The sequence below is a fragment of the Candidozyma pseudohaemuli genome (assembly GCF_003013735.1).
Source record: "Candidozyma pseudohaemuli strain B12108 chromosome Unknown scaffold00017, whole genome shotgun sequence".
NCBI lineage: Eukaryota > Fungi > Ascomycota > Pichiomycetes > Serinales > Metschnikowiaceae > Candidozyma > Candidozyma pseudohaemuli.
Genome location: NW_020194451.1, coordinates 195,866 through 213,901, shown reverse-complemented (window position 1 = coordinate 213,901; position 18,036 = coordinate 195,866). Strand labels below are relative to the sequence as shown.

The following is an 18,036-nucleotide window of genomic DNA, read 5'->3' as shown; positions in this document are numbered from 1 at the left end:
ATCTGAAGATTTGCAGGCTCCCGATATAAAAAAATTGAAAACGGGGTTTGTCACGAAAAGTGGGTTTCACGACGACGTCTCGAAAGAAACTTGAAGTAGGAGACGACTTTTTCTCACTTTTGATCTTCCTTTCTCCAGGCAGCTTGGCTAAGCCGCTTCTCACTGATCTAGATTCAGGTGAGGCAGAAGGGGGACAAAAAAAAAAAAAAAGGAAGAATTCAAACGTCAAGACTTAAGAAAAAATCAGGATCTCAAAAACGTCGAATTTGTGGCTTTTTATAGAAATTAATTCAAGATATCCGTTTTCGTTATTGCGGCTTCCGGTCCTAGGCACGGTTTTGTGCCATGTCCATCCCTTGAGCTCAAATGGTCCAGGTGCCCCCACTAGGACCTGTTTAAGAAGGAAATGTAAAGTCCGCAGCCGAAAAATAAAAGATTAAGCCTTGCAGTTACCGAATAATATCAATTTTGTTACTGAACAATTGAATTTTAAAAAACCGTTCTGATTTGACTTGTGCTAAAAATACTCAAGCGGCTCTATAACAATAACACGCTCGTCGGCCGAATACCAGCTTTTTTTACCAGCATTTTCAGGAACACATTTATACAGTCGTCTGCTTCACGCGTCCCCTACCTTCTACACTTTATCGTTGTATTACCTGTATTCTTCGTAAACGTTGCCGTTCGCTATGCACGTCACCCTGCTTCCATCCTCTTCTAAAACGTCTCCTGCAACTCCTTCTTAAAGCTAAAGTTGTCCTTGCGGCGGATCAACCAGCTGCTCTGGTAGTCAAAGTACTTGTAGCTTTCACCACGCTCCACCTCCTCGCCTGGAGCCAAAGACACAGAACGGCTCTTGGCCTTCTCGTCTTTCGAGAACCACTGCTTTGTTTCCGAATTGAACACCCAGCCTCGCCTGCTCAACTCGCGAGCGGCGTTGTACTTTGCAAGGTCGTCCTGGCCTTCGCTGTAGTAGAAACAGAAAAATAGCGTGTCGTTGTCGAACTTGGACATGATTTTAGCCGAGTTGAGCTCAAACATAGGCTCCTGAGGGTAGTCCACCGACAGCGGATGCACGTTCTGTGGGTTGTATTGACGAGGCCTCTCCGCATCAGAGGAGTCGGGACAATTAAGCAAGGAAGACTCCAAGAGTTGGCTGATCGCCAGGAACGGCAATGGGTTCGCTAATCTGTTCTGTGCAATGGCATTCACCCGCGAGGCTGCCTCGCTCATGTACTTTGACTCTTGCGTGAGTGCTGCTGGCAAAGAAGGCAGAGCTTCAGAGGGTGCTCTAGCAGTGGATCCAGCAGTTGAGGTTGCGGCATTAGACAAGGCTGGCGATCCCTGGTTGTTCATAGCACCAGAGAGCACAGCAGCGGCTGTAAGACCTGGGGCTGGCGCCGCTGGAGCACTGGCCTGAGATGTGATAACCCTCTTTTTAAGCTCCTCAGCACTAGTTTTGAGTACACTAGCCAGAGGAGCCGGGCTACCCGACTTGGAAGACCCAAGACCTGGAGGAGGAGCACGTGCCAGCGCAAGAGCAGCAGCGGAGGGACCAGAGCCGGTAGGTGGCTTGGCTGGCGCTGTGAGAGGCTGCGTATGGCTCAGTGATGCGGTAGTAGCAGAGGAGGAACTAGGTGCAGACACTGGCGCAGAAGGAGCTGCCAGAGAATGACTGTTTTCCTTCTTTGCCGGGCTTTTGGGCTGAGGCTCCTTTGGAGTTTCCTTCTCCTTGGGCTTTTCGATCTTTTCCACCTTCTCAGGCTCCTTCTCCTCCTGGGCAGTGGTTGGGAGTGAAGCGGCAGGGAAGCTTTCAGGAGCCTCCTCAAGTTCTAGTGCTTCATAGAATTCATCGTACTCGATGAAATCGGGCGCCTGGTTGTTCTCCACATAATAGTCTAAGTCGTCCTTGATATCGTCTATCCTTTCGGGCTTTAGCTGCTCGTTGGTCAAGTTATGAAGCACCTGTTCGAGCTTGCCGATATGCATGTTGTTTCTGTCGATCTTCTGGTTCAAGTCGTCGATCGCCAGTTGGGCGTTGCCCAGCTTCTTCTTACCAGAGAACATACTTAGCTCTCCACTTAAAAGTTCGTTTTGTCTGGCCAACTCTTCAAGAACATCAGTCACGTAACGCGAAGCCTCGTTCTTCTTTGCCTCATCCACATCAGAAGCCCCGAGTTTCGTTTGCATTTCCAAACCTTCGTTTGAGAATTGCTTCATTTTGCTTACTCTCTCCACCTCTTTGAATCTTTCCATAGCATTCTCAATCTTGCTTCGGCTATCTTGTAATAGGTTCTTATCGAGCTTGACAGAACTGTCACCTAGCCATTGCTTCACCTGGTCACGAGAACGCTGCAACTTCTTGATTTCTTTCCTCAAGTCACCTTCAAGTCTCTCTTTCTGACTGGCATTGTCGGTAGCGGAAATTTTGTCATGAATGTCGTCGAATATCTGCAATCCTTCGACAATTTTCTTTTGGAGCTTGTCGCACTCCTGTTGTAGTTTTCTAGAACTCATGGTGTGCTAGAATGAAGCGGTCAAACCTCGCTAGTGGACATTTGATGTCTTGGGTACCGCACGACCACACAGTAGATCCAGAAACCTTCCATTTCTTACGTAGTTCATCTAAATTTTATCATTTCTCCAAGATAAAAAAAGTAGTTTTTTCTTAAGCTTAAAAATCGGGTTTATTGGGTACTGGGCTATCTCATTGAGGACGTCCAACACGTCTCTTGCTACTCTCAATCGAATCACACACGCAACTTTTTCTATTTCCATAATCTAATCTCAGATCTTGTTCTTTTCTCCGATCTCCTGCTTCAAGAACTCTTCGGAAAAGTGTGAGATCTGTCTAAAGTTCACTTCGAAGCCTTCTCTTCCCCCATAGTATGGGTCCAGCACAATAGTCTTGAACTGAGGGTCAGTCTTCCACTCTCCAAACAAAGCCACACGCGCTTTGCTGTCAGAGGGTTTCATGAACATCAAGTCCTCCTTGTTTGACTCGTCCATGCCGATCACATAGTCGAACTTGGCGAAATCTCTAGTTGAAATTTGCTGACCAGAGTGATTCACTGGCACTCCATGCTTACGACACGTGGCTGCTGATCTAGAGTCTGGACTGTCCCCGACGTGCCAGCCGCTGGTTCCGTATGAGTCAATGAGTTTGAAGTGGTCACTGTAGCCAAGTTCTTTAACTTTGTGCTTGAAGACAGCCTCAGCCATAGGCGAACGGCAACTGAAAGTTAGTCAATGTTGGATTCATTTTTGGTTTTGTGGAATTGAAACATACATATTGCCGAGACACACGAAGGCGACGGAGATTTTCTTGTCGGAGCCCATAAGCAAGTAGTTGAAGATCGGTGATAGTCTGAGATAGTGTGCTATATGTGTGCAGGCGATTCGATTCGTTGCATAAGCTGTGATATTGATATCAGGATGTTAAAGCAAGTGAAGTCTTTTTATATATAATTTTTCAAAATGATGCTTATCGTCTTGAAACATTGATATTTTGGTAAGGGTCGTGAGTGGTGCATCTCAAAAGCAGTAATGAGAATCTCTGAAACTATCAATAGTAATCAGAACACTACAATATGTTTTCAATTTCATTGATCATATCGATTATACATTTGAATATCCTACCTCCTTATCACAGTCGTTTTATTATACCAATATCTAGCACCACCAATTATACCTTGGTCTGCTGCAACCCGGTAAGCCATTGCTTCCAATCATCAAAGTCAACTGGCTCGTACATGTACCGATCAAAGTCTTCTGTCTTAACTTTCTTGGTATCTGCTTCGTCAAACAACATATCGATGTCGTCAGGCTCCTCACGCTCTCTTTTCTTGGAACTTGAAGCTTCCTGTTCCTTCTTGATAGCATCTCTCTCCACCAATTTGGCACACTCCTCCAACACTTCCATGTTGGTAAGCTCCTTGATGAAATCAACCTGGCGGAAAGCAGAGGTGATAGCCTCAGGCTTGACATTGCAAGTCCATTCGACCGAGTTGGGAGAAAGAGGAGACTTGGTGTTATCCGTGTTTGCAGCCTTCGTACCATTTGTACCTTCAGCCTTGTCCGTTTCGAGAAGATTAGACAATGCGGCGAAGAAGAACTGCTCGGGATTCGTCTTTGAGAGCTCCCTTCTAGAGTCTAACTTGGAGTCGACTTGGTTTCCACCAAACACATCTCCAACAATTGGCTCTTTACCCATCACATTGTTGCCCTTATTATCGCTATGAGGAGAAACATCAATCGGCGTACCCTTATTGCTATTGCTTTGGATGACTTGAGGCGTTGGCATGCTATTAGGGGTCTTGATGGCATTAGCCAAAGTAGCTGGCGTTGGTGCTGAGTTGCCAGGAGTAGGCATTGTACCAGCAGCTTTTGTAGACTTTCTTCTACCAGCGGCACCACTAGTACTAGTCTTCTTTGCAGGTTTTGCAGCTGCCTTAGGAGCCGTTTGTGTTTGCATCTGTGGCGAGGTATTCTGCGCAACAGGCATAGGAGAGATGTTGGCACCTCTTTGCTGAGCATTAACAGCCTTCAGCCAGTCGGGCTGGCCCTGAGCGATTTGGCCATAAGTAGCATTACGTGCAAACTGCTGTTGCGTTTGTTGTTGCGGAACTCTTTGGTTGGCCATTTGTTGCTGTGCTTGAGGAACTGGCTGTTGAGGAGGCTGCTGGTGCTGCTGTTGAGGACTCATATTCTGACCCATAGGCATTTGACCCATCCCTGGGGGACCAAAGTTCTGCTGGGCGCTCTGAGGCACATTTTGAGGCATGAAACGTTGGTCACCCTGTTGCATAGGTTGCATGGCAGATAGAGGACGTTGATTCGGAACTTGAGCTGCTGGTTGGTTCATAGCAGGGCGCTGCTGAGCAGGAGACATCTGATTAGTTGTCTGGTCCAACTTTTGTGGTTGCTGCTGTTGCTGCTGCTGCCTGCGGGCTGCAAGCTCTTTCTTAACCGAATCAAAGTATCTCTGGAAGTACTGGACCACCTTCTCAAGCAATTCAGGACGAGCAAGGTAGAGGCCCTTCTGGAAACCCTCGATGATGTTCTTGGTCATGAACTTCATCTGTATTAGCTTCTTGGTTCCGTTGAGGTCTCTGTGTAAAACATAGTAGTATGTGAGGACATGGTCCACAGTACCATACTGCTGGCTTATCTTCGTCATGAGCTCCTTGAAACGGAACTTGTCAGAGTCCGTTAAGGTATTTGTGTGATTGCTGAGGTTGTGGTTGTCACTGCGTGCCACCTCATCAAAAAGAGACTTCAATTTCATCTTCATCTCGTCAGTGATAGGTGGAACACCCATTGGCCTTCTAGCCTGGTTCTGCTGTCCTGCCATGTTACCCATGTTACCCTGGGATCCCTGCATTGGCGCCTTCTGCTGCATTACAGGAGAGAACATCGTCTGGTTAGCGCCCTGGTTCATCATCTGCGAAGCGTTTGGCTGTTGCATGTTACCCATCATGGGTGACTGCTGAGGCTGACCCATACCCTGCTGCATTCCTCCCATTGGCTGCTGCTGAGACTGAGGAGGTTGTTGCTGCTGGTTCTGGTTGAGCTGCTGTTGCTGCTGGTACTGCTGATGAGGGAACCCGCCCTGGTTCACGTTGCCCATTTGCATCAGCAGCTGCTGAGGGGTGCGCTGTGGATGTTGCGGAGCCATGTTCATTTGACCAGCAGCCTTGTTCGCCTTTGCCTGTTCATTCTTGAACGCATTAGCCTTCAGGTGGTAGATGAACTTGCGGATGAAGTTTTGCTTGCCAGCGTTGTCCAAATTAGGAGGAATCTTGCCTTCTTGTTGAGCCCTGCTCAAGTAGGCAAGCGCATCCGCCTGGTAGTCCATCATGTCCTGAGGGGTAATTTGAAAATTGGGCATTTTCATGGGAGCAGCCTGCTGCTGACCACCGGCCTGGTTGGCCATACCCAAGTTGTTGTTACCCTGAACCTGCTGATTTTGCTGCTGCAGTTGCTGCTGCGGTTGCTGATTCTGCTGCTTCATCATAGGGTTCTGTTGGTTCTGCTGCTGCTGGTTTTGCTGGGACTGAGGCCTCTGCATTCCCATATTGAGCTGCATGTTCTGACCACCTTGAGGTTTGTTGTTCTTGAACGCCGGCTGCTGCTGTGGCTGCTGCTGTTGTTGTTGTTGCTGCTGTTGCTGCATGCGCTGGTTTTGCATGTTCATCTGGCCCTGGGACTGTCTGTTCATGTTGTTCATGCCGTTCATGTTGTTCATGCTGTTGATGTTCTGGTCGGCATTCTGCCCGCCGGTGGAGCCCACACGGCGCTGGGCAAGTCTCTGCTGGTGCTGCTGCATGACTATCAGAAGATGGGCGTTGTGGATCTCCTTGATCGCAGGCACACTGGCAGGCGGAATTGCCTTGTTCTGAGCAAGCTCGAAAATCCGTGCCCAGGTGTTGACGTTGGGTGGTAAGTTGGGGATCTTGTTGAGGAGAGGAGGTGGGATGGGCACGTTCTTGATCATGGTGCTGAGCTGCTGCATCTGCTGGGACGTCAAGCTGGGTCTTCCGCCTGTGGCGTTGTTTCCAGAAGGAGCCGAAGACGGGGCCGAGGTGGCAGCAGATCCGGAGTTCGCCGCCGAGGCCTGGGAGCCCACGCTGTTGTTCTGCATCCCCATCTGGGAGTTTGGCCGGGACATGCCCTGGTTCATCATGCCGTTCCTCATCATCTGGTTCTGAGGGAAAAAGTTCATGTCGTTGTTCATGCCCATGCCCATCTGGGCCTGCTGAGCTTGCTGGGCCTGTTGAGCCTGCTGAGACTGCTGGGCCTGCTGCGCTTGAGCCTGTTTGGCCTGCTGCTGTCTCGCCTGGAAAGCCTGTCTGTTCATGGCCTGGTTGCCCTGATTCGGTTGATTCTGATTCTGGAGCTGGCTCTGGGGCTGCTGGCCCTGATTACGCAAGGAGCCCCTCATCTGGTGGACCTTCTGCTTGATGGCGGTGAGATACTCGTCCCTGGAGGCGGCCTTCAGGAAAACGTACTTCTCGAACTCGTGGGCCAGTTTGGACGCTCCGGCCTCGTTGTAGTTGGCGCCTTGTAAATCCCTGAGCGTTTGCATAACGATCAGAATGACTTTCTGCCTTTCGTCTGGATTCTGCTCCAGGTGCCACGTGCCGCCCATCGGCGCTGCCATGTTGTTCATGATGCTGGCCCGAGTTTAGCAAGGGTTAGAAAAAATGGATTCGCACTGGCGGTTCAGGTGTAGCAGGTCTGCGGGTGCAGAGGGTGGGCGGGGGTAACAAAGCCAGGGGGTGGGTTTGGTGAAAATGGGATAATTGTGATCGCAGCAAGGCGTAATTTACAAAAAAAAAAGTTGAACTTTCAAAATTCCAAATACTGCTTCTTTTCTGCTGGGGGGTGGGTTGCGGGCGGAGCGGAGGTCCAGGTGTGCCCCACTATCTGCCTACCGGGCTTGCACCCATTGACAACGGGACGGGGTGACCTTGGGGAGAAAATAATAGGAAGGGACAGAAAAAGAGATTACAAAAAGGGCAGGTTTTGCAAGATTTTGGGAAAACTTCGAGCATTTTTGCTGGATCGCTCGTGGACCCTGGTACTCGGACTGCCTTGGGCGCAGCGTCATTCTCCACTTCTGTTGCCCTTTTCGATCGCCCGAGCAGAAAGTGGCAGGCGAAGTGACAGACGAAGTCCTGGAATTAACACATTTTTACATTCTCCTGACAATCTCCAAAACATTGTTTGCCCTCTATTTTCGTTTCAGTCGTTTGCGCTTCCCCATCTCGAGATGGACCCGGATCGGCCTCAGATCAGCAGCCGTGCCCTGACGCACGATTTTGCAACCGGCCTCGGACGACCATGGCACCATCACCCTGCGGCGTCGAGAATGCTGGGCAAAAAGAGCTCTTAGTCGAAGGATTTTTAATTAAAATGGAAGGCCAATTTGATTCGTTTATTTAAATTCCAAAAGAAATGGTGCTCCCTCCAAGATGTGGCATTCCGCTCGCATTCTCGCCTACTTCAACGGACCATTTCTCATCAAAACGAATCAAGCTTTTTTTTCGCCGCCTCCGCGACACTACCCTGCCATTTGGCTTCACGCTGCCCCATTGGTGCACTTCGCCCAAGCAGCCTTCCGCCCAAATGTGCCACCTACATCTCCGGGAACCGTGTCTTCCTTTTTCAGCATAGGACTTGTCGAGAATCCATTGTTGGCGGACAATAGCGCGGCATGGTGTTTCTTGGGTATGGCTGCGAAACGGGCCGGGGTGAAGCAACAACGCTTTTTTGACTTTTGTTTGGGATTTGTTGATTTTGAATTTTCGAGGGTGAAGGGCTTTCGAGGTTTACCAAATTGTGGCAAAGGCCGCTCGTCAGATGGCCTAATGTGGCGTCTATGGCGTCTATGGCGGCCTCACTTGATTGTGCGTTTCTCGTTTGCGCCATTTGACGTAGGCAGCCAGCTAAACGATCATTTGGCCATTGGAAAAAACTCACAAAAACGACGAAAACGAAGAAACGACAAAATCACTCTATTCTTCTTTTTTTAAAACTCCTACTTTACTAAGTGTCTGTGCCCTGGCTGGATCGGCCTCCCCACTATTGTCTACTCTCCTCAACGCCTCGAGATTCTATATTTACATCTCTAATCCTATACAGCCAAATGCCAACATCCCTTAAACAGTGGCAAACGTTCTCTTCACCGCACGCTTCTCTTCATGCTCTCTCTGCTCGGCCTCATCAATAAACTCCGTCTCGTGCTCAAGCTTCCACTGGTTGCGCTTGAACATCAACCCTTGCGTATTGTAACCAAGCTGGTTGGACGCCGTGGCCAATTCGCCTCGAAGCTGCTCCTTAACCTTCAAAAGATGCGTCTTGATCTTGGGATCACGCTGGTTCGTGAGCTCTTTGGAGTTGGTCCTCACCACGAAAAAGAGCACCTTGCAGATCAACTGGAGGTTCACAAGGTTCTTCGTGATGTTGTCCTTGTTGGTCCAGATCTCGATGAAACGGAGAAGCTTGAGAACGTACGAGAACGGCATCACAAGAAGGGCATCTTCGATTTGGGCTGCTCTGATCTTGGTCATGGTGTTGAGCACATACTCGCTTCCAGTGACTCCAAAGGCAAGCAAGATGGAGTGGGGCGTGGGTTTTTGTGGATTCATCACACCAGGCTTCTTGGATTTAAACTGCTGTAATTGCAACTCGTATGCTTCAGTAGCGTCCAAATCCTCAATACCAATATCTAGAGCCTCCATGAGCTTTTCACCGGCCTTGAGGGTTTCCGTCGTCTGCTTGGTCACCTGTTCAACACCATCACCCTCTTCTTCGTCATCATCTTCGGCTTTTCCACCTTTCGTGTCCACAGCCTCCAAAGAGTCCAAAACCTCGTTCTCGTAGAGCTCGTCCATCTCCTTCTCACGCTCTTCTTCCAAAAACACCTGGTCGTTCGTGGCACTCCAAATTCTGATGGAATGGTCGTGGGAAGTGGAAACGACAAATGTACCACTTCGACTGACACAGAGAGCCCATACTTCGCTCTGGTGGGCAGGAAGCTTCTGGATACACTGGAACTTGTCACCGTCCCAGTACTTGATCATGCCGTCTTTACCGGACGAGAAGAAGTTGTGACTTTCTGGAATGAAGCGAACGTTCATGATGGAGTCTTGGTGACCAAAAATGGAACGGTGGCAGTCACCAAAGTCCAAACCCCAGATCTTGATGTTCTTGTCTGCGGAGGAGGTGATGATAATTTTGCTGTCATGGGAAATATCGATGGAAAGCACAGGCAACTTGTGGCCGTAAAGAGTGAGGAACAATTTCAAGGAGTCCATGAACACAACCTGAACATTGTTGTTCAACAACGAAACGGCAAGTAAACGAGAGTCTGGTGAAACCCTCACACACAAAACCTCCTCTGGCAATTCAAGTGTCTGAGTATGTTGGAGCTTCAATGTGGAGACAGTGTTACCCGTACCAGCGACCAACTCCTGGCTGACCTTGATGTTCCAGAACTTCACTGTCTTGTCGTTTCCTCCCGTGATCAATGTCTTTCCGTCTGGCGTGAGGTCCATAGACCAGATAGCCGAACGGTTATCATCAGCTTTTCCGTTCACAACCACTGACTGGTTCTCATGGGCTCTTTCGACTCTGTCTATTAATGATGAGGATGCGAGGTCGTAGAGCTCGAGATCACCGTTCTTGTAACCAACAACCACCAATGTGCCACCAGGAAGGAACTTACAGCACAAGGCGTAGCCGCTTTCAAGCGTGAATGTACGTAAAACGTTTTCTGTTTTGGCGTTCCAGATCTTGAGTTCACCGTTCGAGGCGGTCGCCAAAAGACGGTTATCTTCAGAAAGGTCCATGGCCCTAATGTCAGTTCTGTGACCCTGATGGTCAATGGCATGGACCTTGACGGAGTGGAGCTCCCCGACCTGAGCTTTTCTGATCTGCTCAGGGAGCGCAATGCTATGATATTCGATGCTGTTGTTTGTCAATGATATGAGTAAGTCCATCTTCTTTCTGGAGGACTGGACCCACACGCACGACTTGATTTTGGAGATGGTTCTGACTGTGGTCAAGGGCGTGATGAGCATGCTGATTTCGGACTCCCGGAGTGACTGGAGGATTTCGTCCTCGTCAAGGCCTTTTTCGGTGAGACGCTTGGTTCTCTTGGCGATACCCTTTTTGATTTCTTCAGCAGACCGTATTCTGTAGATCTCCGTCGTTCTGTCGGCGTTCTGAAGGTAGAAAACCTCATAAGCGCTGGAAGAATCCTTGATGGTTGTGAACTCGATGTTGGTGCATCTGCCTTTGCTCTGCTTTTCAAACTCGCCCTTACTAACGATTTTTTGACCGTCCTCCTTGGACAAGTCCAATTCCCAAACCTTCACCTGGTCTTTGCTGCCGCATGTTATGAGCATGTCTTGGAGGGAATTGAGGCCTAGAGACCAACATTCTCCAGAATGGGCCAAGTGGGTTTCCACACACTGTCTTGAGGATGTGTCCCACAATTTGACCAAACCGTCTTTTGACACAGACACAATGTAATCTTCGAACTCGTCGTCTTGCTTTTTCTCGGGGTTCTCACTCAAGAATGAGATGCCAGTAATCTGACTCTTGTGGCCCTTCAACTTGAACAAGCCTTCTTCACCAACCAAGTCCCACATAATAATGGAGGAGTCGGCGGAGCCTGAAATCACTCTTGTTCCCGTTCTGTCAAATTGCAAAACGCTGATGGACGAGCGGTGGCCAGAAAAGGTCACCATGACAGAACCTGAAGTCAAATCCCATACCTTGATACTACCATCGCTGTGACCAGCTGCTATGATATTTGTAGGTTCGTGGAAGGCCAAAGCGACCACAGTGGCTGGTGGAGAAGATGTAGGTGCATTTGAAGCACCAGGAGTCAAACCATCTTTCAATCTGGTCATGAGTTCTCCGGTCTTGATGTCCCAAATCAAGATCTCTTCTAGACCTCCCAGTACAGCACGTCCTACGGACTTTGACGACTGGGTAGGGGCAGGCGGGAGCCATAAGGTATTGGATGTGCCGCCAATGATACCGAAGCAGGCGTCCTGCTCGTAACGGTCGTAGGATTTGACCATATTGGGTATGTGCTTTTTGAGATGAGGTCTCTATAGTTTTTCAGACCTAGTGAGGACCCGATGAGGCACGTGACCTCCGGCGATGGGCACCCATTTTCAGGACCTACAGAGTCGTAGGAGGGTTGAAATGTTATTTGTATGATTGGGGCTAATGAAGTTTTACATTATGTTGTGGAAGTTTTGCTTTCAGATGGTTCTTGTAGGTGTGAAGCCCAATGGTAGTGATCTACATCAACAAAGCGAGAGATATTGTAATACAAACCCCACGGAATGATCCAATTTGCAATCATCTAGGAAGTTTGCAAAATATTAATCAATTTTTCTCACCCCCCAATTAGACACTGTTTCCCTGAGTGTGTAACTGATGCCCTCTGAAGATCAACCATGGCTGCGAAAAAATGCACACCTACGCATACCATACTGCTAATACTGGTAACTTCGTTTTCTATAAAACATTTTCTAAAGAATTAAAAGTGCAGCGAGACCAGCGACCATCATACCTCCAGCCTCCATCATCACGGGACCGCTTCCGCCATTGGATGAATTACCACTTTCGGAAGCAGTCTCAGTCGCAGATTCAGAGGATGAAGAAGTTTGATCAGCAGTCAAGGTAGAAGAGTCGACCGTGTTGGAAGTTCCACCGTCGTCAGTCTTGAGGGCAGCTCCGGAAACAGCAGAACCAATGCTCAGCTGAGGTGTGTCTTCGATGTCTCCTGTCCAGCAGTATCTCTCGAAACACCTTTGACATTCCACTGACTGCTCCTCGCCAAGACGCTCCTGCTGTCTACGGATGATTGCACATCCGACACAAGTAGGCCACTCTCTGTCGTGACTGAAGTTTCCTCTGGACGACACCTCGAAACCGTTCTGAATAAGATTGAGTTTCTCATCGTGGTCGTAGCTCATGTCATACGTACTGGTATTCGTCTCATGAGAGTAAGGACTATTAGGCATGTAAATGACCAATGGAACATCAGTAACATTGTACTCAGAGTCATGCCATGCGACCAAGTCAGACAAGTTTCTTGCGTCACAGCCAAAGAACACTGGTCTTTCATTGAGACCACCTCTGAGAAAATCCTGACTGGAGGGGACAAATGGGAATGGAGTACCATGGCCCTGCGTGGCAAATTGTCTTTGGAAAGTGTGAACAAAGGATGTACCGTTAGGCCAGTTGAGGTCGGTGTCAGCGGAATTGTCAAACCCGAAGATCACGTCAACGTTTCTGGTTTTTTGAATAAGTGGGTAGAGAGGCACATTTTGCTGATCCTCACCACCGTCAACTAAATGCAAGCTGGAGTCATTCAAGATCTCGTCCGAGTCACCGTACTCGGTTAAATAGAAGGGATTAGGTTCGTGTACGGCAATGTCGACTTCATTCTTCAGCAAAGGCAGCAAGATCAATTGAATGATTCTCTTGAGCGCCCAATTGATGTCAGAGTCTGGTAAACGAAGAAGACCTTGGTTGAAAAGGGACGACAGGGTACCCATCATGAAACCGGCATTGTCGAAGTGGGATATACACTCTGAGGTGTTGGGTTTGCCGCCCTCGAGCTTGGTTCCCATGTACTTAAGGTTCACAAAACTGCGGACACTAGGGTCCCACGTACCCAACTCGTTAGGAGATATTTCGTAAACGGTCGAGTTCTCGTTGATGATTATCGTGTTGGGGTTACGTCCGTTGGCGACAATAATTGGGTAAGGCATCAGATGGTTTTTGTAGCTATCTCTCTCTTGGATACCAGACCAGGTCATGTTTTCACCACCTCTGGGGACTTCGTTTTCGTTGAAAAATTGCATGGACAAAGCACGGCCCCAGACGTCGGTGAGGGAAGTAGCGAAGCCAAAGTCGGATTTTCTGTCCAACGCTTCACGGAGGGCATTGTAGTAACGGATGTTACGAATCACATTCAAACCGTTAGGGTTGAAGATAGAGTCGGAAAGGTCCCAGATGCCACTATCCTCTTCAAGAATGTCACCCACGGAGATCCAGTCATTGAGAATAAGCGTACCCAAAAGCCAACTTCCACCGGAGAGACCAGTCAAGTAGGTAGAGCTCTGTAGAAGACCGCCAAGTCCTCGCAGTTCAGACTCCTTGTACCTATTGTCAAGAGCCAAAAGCTGGCCTGCTCCACAAAGCATGGCTCTGTAGCCGCCTCCGCTGAAGGCCAAGCCGATGGTTATATTGTGGGTATCCTTGCTGCTGTCGATGAAGTTCTGAGCATCGAAATCGTGAAGCTGAGCAACATTCTCGAGGAAATCAACCAAGTTCTCGTTGGTGATTGCCTGACGGTTCAGAATGTACTCTGACTCTGCTTCATTAAGCACAGATGCGTTTCTGACAATATCGTAGTCGGGACACAGCGTTTGTTTGGGTGCATACTCGAGACCACCGCCTGTGCTTGTTTCTGTTGTGGGCACACCGAAAGTGGATGAGGAAGACTCCTCAGTGGTAGTTTCTGAAGATGATTCTGAGGAAGACGAGCTGGACGAGCTCGACGATGAGCTGGAGCTGGAGGAAGTAGATGTGCTTTCTGAGGAGCTCACGGAGGAAGACTCATCTGAATTGCCAAAGGGCCATATGGCCTGGGCAGTCGCTAGAAGCGCTATAGTGTAAGCCAAACGCATTAAGGTTGTGAAAGCTGATATTAGACCGGTTTTATAAACCAGGCCCAGTCCAAATCTAGTAAAAAGCGATGTTGCTGCTGCGGCGAGGGCTATTTATACAGCATAGACAGTGGCTGCGAAATGTTCCCCAGATTCGGAAGTTTTATTGTTTGGAATTACCCATCGCACAGCCAGGGCCCAAGCGCAAGAAATCTTTGTCAATGAGGAATTTGCGGCCACAATGTGAAAACACGGCTGAGGACTCGTTTACGCTATTTTTCGAAAAGCCCCGGACCCTTTTTTTTTTACATGCTTTTTTCTGCGTAGATCAACTATCGTGCGAGCTTTCCACGCCGCTATAGGTTGCTGATTTTTTCATTTTTCAGTCCTTTCTCTCCATATTCACCAATACTGCTTGCTCAATTACCAAAATCCCGCGCAACCGATCCAAGTTCGGATCCATTTTGTGGATCAATTAGGCGGTTTGCGCCCCGGAAATAGGCTCTAAGGGGCCCCGAGGCTTGAGTTGTTGCTAGTAATGCAAATAGACGCCATGCGGTCACCTTGTGTGGATGTAGTGTTTGCAGGCTGTTGCTGTCTCAGATCAAGGAGCAAGCGGAGGATCGAGGTCCACATGCCATATACGAGATACAGCAAGATTAGTGAAGGGGCCTACATAAAGCTTGGGAGGTTGCAGTGGCGTTTAGCTTTATGGTGTAGTGTAACAATTGGCTCTACCTACTCGATCGGGCATACGGCCTACTGACGGTGTTTTTCCATATGGGTTTTGGTGGGGCGCAAACAATGCACTTTTAGTCTTGTCTAGTCTATAAATACCTCTTGGCTTACCGAAACTGAAGGAATCCTCACAATTGACAATTTCATATGGCTAGTCGTGAAATGGTATTTGGTAAAGACCATTCTTTAATTGGATATAGGGGCTGCTTCGAGGCGTCGGAGTGCTGCTGGGTAGGTTGGGGTAGGCATTGTTGGACGTAGGGTTCGATACGAGTCTGGATTTGTGGAACAGCGGAATATGGGATTTTGTGGTTCCGTGACTATAAACGCAATTCCAGGTCCCCATACGCTCAACTGCTTGTTTTTTGAACAACTTGTAAGTCCTCAATCATCACAAGTCGTCTATACTTCATGCCTATATGCTCCACCGCTCGCTTATCTACAATGACGTCAGTGTGGTATACACATCTATTGCAACACATATACGCTTTTTTTCTTCTTTTCTCTTTTTCAACAACAATATTTTTTCTTAGTGTTTTCTGTTTGCATTTTTTCTGAAATCAATCTAGTTCAGAGAGGTGATAGTCATCATGACGTGTCGTCACTCTATTATCGTATACATCATATGGTTGCAAGGTCTATATGTGAACCAACGCTGGTTCTCCTTTGGCGGACTGTGTCCTTCCATATGGCAATGCAAGCCTCTCGGGCTGTCTATCTATTGTACAGCTTGAGTAAAAATTTACTCCTCCATCACAACGTCCTCGGCAGGCTCAGCAGCCTCTTCGGCGGACTCAATGGCAATGGCAATCTTGTCGGTGTCCTGGTTAACCTCCACACCTTCGTTAGGGAGGATCATCTCCAACTCACCGTTGGCCAAGAACTTGGCCTGGATCTCGTCAGCCTTGATGATCTTGTCAAAGACAAAGTGCTTCTCGAACTGGATCTCCTGGCTCTGGAATTCCTTGATGAGGTCCTGAGCATCCTCAACAACCTCCTCGTCAGAGTCGGATTCAGACTCAGAAGAGCTGGAAGAGGAGGATGAAGATGAATCGGAATCGGAATCAGAAGACTCAGAGTCAGAGGAGTCGGACTCAGAGCTGGAGCTGGAGCTGGAGCTGGAGTCAGCACTCTCGTATTCCTCATCTTCCTCGTCTTCGTCGTTCTCAGCGGCCTCAGCAACCTTGGCCTCTGGCTCCTCAGCTTCAAGAGCCTCAGCAATTCTGTCAACCTCGGAAACCTCTTCTTCAACGTCAGACTCCTCAGACTCTTCGCCGGTGAAGCTGAACTTTCCCGTGATCACCAACTCGTTCTTGGCCTTGGAGAAGTCGATTTTAAGGTCCTCCTTGATCAACGATGGCAACCTGAGGTTCAACTTGTAGGTGTTGTCGTCAAGCTCAAGAACCTCGCAGTCCTTGGAGTCTTTGAGGTCTCTGGTCAAGTCAATCACGTCAAATTCGTCATCCAGGTCGTTAGCCAAGAGGTATTTCTGGTCAGGCTCGTAAAGAGCCAACTCCTCATCGGTGGAGTCGTTGTCGCTGTCGTAACGGTCTGGCAAGTCGAATCTATGCCTGTAGATTGTGATGCCTTCGTCGTCGGAGGAGTCCGAGTCGGAGCTGTCGGAGTCGGACAAGTACTCGTCCACGGCAATGTCGTCGTCAGAGAACTCATCGTCAGAAGAGTCGTAGTCGGAACCAACTTCAAAGAAGATGTCGTCGTCCGAGTCGCTCAGCAAGTCGGAAACAGCCTCTTCGTCGCTGGAGTCGAGCTCGTCGGCAAAAGTCTGTCTGACATCCTCCAACTCATCACCAGATTCGATTTCAAGGTCGGTAACGCTGTCATCGTCAGCCTCACCAGACAAGAGGTAGAGAGTCTTTTGGAGGTCCTCAATTTCGGAATCGAGCTCAACGTCGATTTCGCTGTCGTCGTCAGAGGCCTCAGAAACCTCAGAGCTCAAGTCAGAGTCGGAGGACTCGGAGTCCAGGTCGTAGTAACGGACCAAGTCATCGTTGACGTCTCTGAGAGCACCCTCGGCTTCCATGTAGTTCAAGGCGTCCTCGGCCAAGATGTCGCTGATGTCGACAACATCGTCGTTGGCGATGATGAAAATTTCTTCTTTGCCATCGGACTCAGACTCGGTGTCAAAGTCAGACTCATCGTCGTAGACGACATTGGAATATTCGTTGTCGGAGTTGTCGTCAAGGCCGAATTCGTAGACCTCGTCTTGTGGAGCAACATCGTATTCGCTGCCACTCTCCTCCTCCTCTTCGGTCTCTGGTTCTTCGATGTAGACCTTGGAGTTAGAAGGCTGTGGGTAGTGGTAGCCAGAATATCTTCTGCCTCTGTGGCCGCCCCTGTGGTGGGGTCTGGCCGATCTGCTGCGGCCGGCACCTCTGTGTGATTTTCTGTTGTATCTTGGTTTGGAATACATTTGTCTAAAAAACGTGGATCTTGGAAAAATTGAGAAACGGTGCAGCTCTTATAGCTGAAAAAATTGCTGTGGTAGATATGCGATGAGGCGTGCGGCGCATGCGTTTGCCGCTTTGAGCGCGACGTCCAGACATCTTCCCCCCAAAACATCCGTACACCACATACATAGAATCTTCCCTCGCTCTCGGCGCTCTTCCATGGTGTTCCAGCAGAAGCTAACGTACATGAAAAATGTACGGGACTTGGAATTTTTCATGTATGAAGCGGGGTGTAGCTATATATAGTGGAATGTTGAGACACGAGTTCTGCATGGAGAGTGGGGGTACACCAACGCTTGGCTGCAAACTAGTCGCTAATGGAAAGGACAATAGGGGAACCAGAGGTGAAAGGAGGGCATGGGGTATAGTTTACACAATTAGCAAATTAGCATTTAATGTGGTGAAGCATGGCGGGCTATACTAAATGTGATAACCAATAGCCAAAACTCTTGGCTTTTGGGTGCTACAATTATGCAAGGTTCCTATGGATAGTGTAGAAGGTAGGTGGGTTCGATGATGAAGGAATAAGGTTTGATTTTTCAGAGCATTACTACTATTGCATGGACCTAGCCGGTTATTCTTTGAGTTTCGGAATCTACCACCGTCTCTAAAACCAGAACAGAGCT

At 48.7% G+C, this 18,036-nt stretch overlaps 6 protein-coding genes across 6 annotated transcripts; all 6 read right to left on the bottom strand.

Annotated features, from left to right (window-relative positions):
- Window positions 1-717: 717 nt before the first annotated feature.
- On the bottom strand, window positions 718-2,517 carry NOT5 (CCR4-NOT core subunit; the record flags this gene model as incomplete). Its single annotated transcript, XM_024860085.1, has 1 exon — window positions 718-2,517. One exon carries the CDS (start codon window positions 2,515-2,517, stop codon window positions 718-720), a length of 1,800 nt encoding a protein of 599 aa, XP_024711835.1.
- Window positions 2,518-2,787: 270 nt separating this feature from the next.
- Window positions 2,788-3,222, bottom strand: LTP1 (tyrosine protein phosphatase; the record flags this gene model as incomplete). Its single annotated transcript, XM_024860084.1, has 1 exon — window positions 2,788-3,222. One exon carries the CDS (start codon window positions 3,220-3,222, stop codon window positions 2,788-2,790), a length of 435 nt encoding a protein of 144 aa, XP_024711834.1.
- Window positions 3,223-3,685: 463 nt separating this feature from the next.
- MED15 (Med15p) lies at window positions 3,686-7,171 on the bottom strand (the record flags this gene model as incomplete). Its single annotated transcript, XM_024860083.1, has 1 exon — window positions 3,686-7,171. One exon carries the CDS (start codon window positions 7,169-7,171, stop codon window positions 3,686-3,688), a length of 3,486 nt encoding a protein of 1,161 aa, XP_024711833.1.
- A 1,492-nt stretch (window positions 7,172-8,663) lies between these two features.
- On the bottom strand, window positions 8,664-11,597 carry DIP2 (snoRNA-binding rRNA-processing protein; the record flags this gene model as incomplete). Its single annotated transcript, XM_024860082.1, has 1 exon — window positions 8,664-11,597. The coding sequence occupies one exon, from the start codon at window positions 11,595-11,597 to the stop codon at window positions 8,664-8,666; it is 2,934 nt and encodes a 977-aa protein (XP_024711832.1).
- A 459-nt stretch (window positions 11,598-12,056) lies between these two features.
- On the bottom strand, window positions 12,057-14,225 carry PLB5 (Plb5p; the record flags this gene model as incomplete). The annotated part of the gene is made up of 1 exon (XM_024860081.1): window positions 12,057-14,225. One exon carries the CDS (start codon window positions 14,223-14,225, stop codon window positions 12,057-12,059), a length of 2,169 nt encoding a protein of 722 aa, XP_024711831.1.
- Window positions 14,226-15,684: 1,459 nt separating this feature from the next.
- On the bottom strand, window positions 15,685-17,373 carry C7M61_004763 (uncharacterized protein; the record flags this gene model as incomplete). Its single annotated transcript, XM_024860080.1, has 1 exon — window positions 15,685-17,373. The coding sequence occupies one exon, from the start codon at window positions 17,371-17,373 to the stop codon at window positions 15,685-15,687; it is 1,689 nt and encodes a 562-aa protein (XP_024711830.1).
- Window positions 17,374-18,036: the final 663 nt, after the last annotated feature.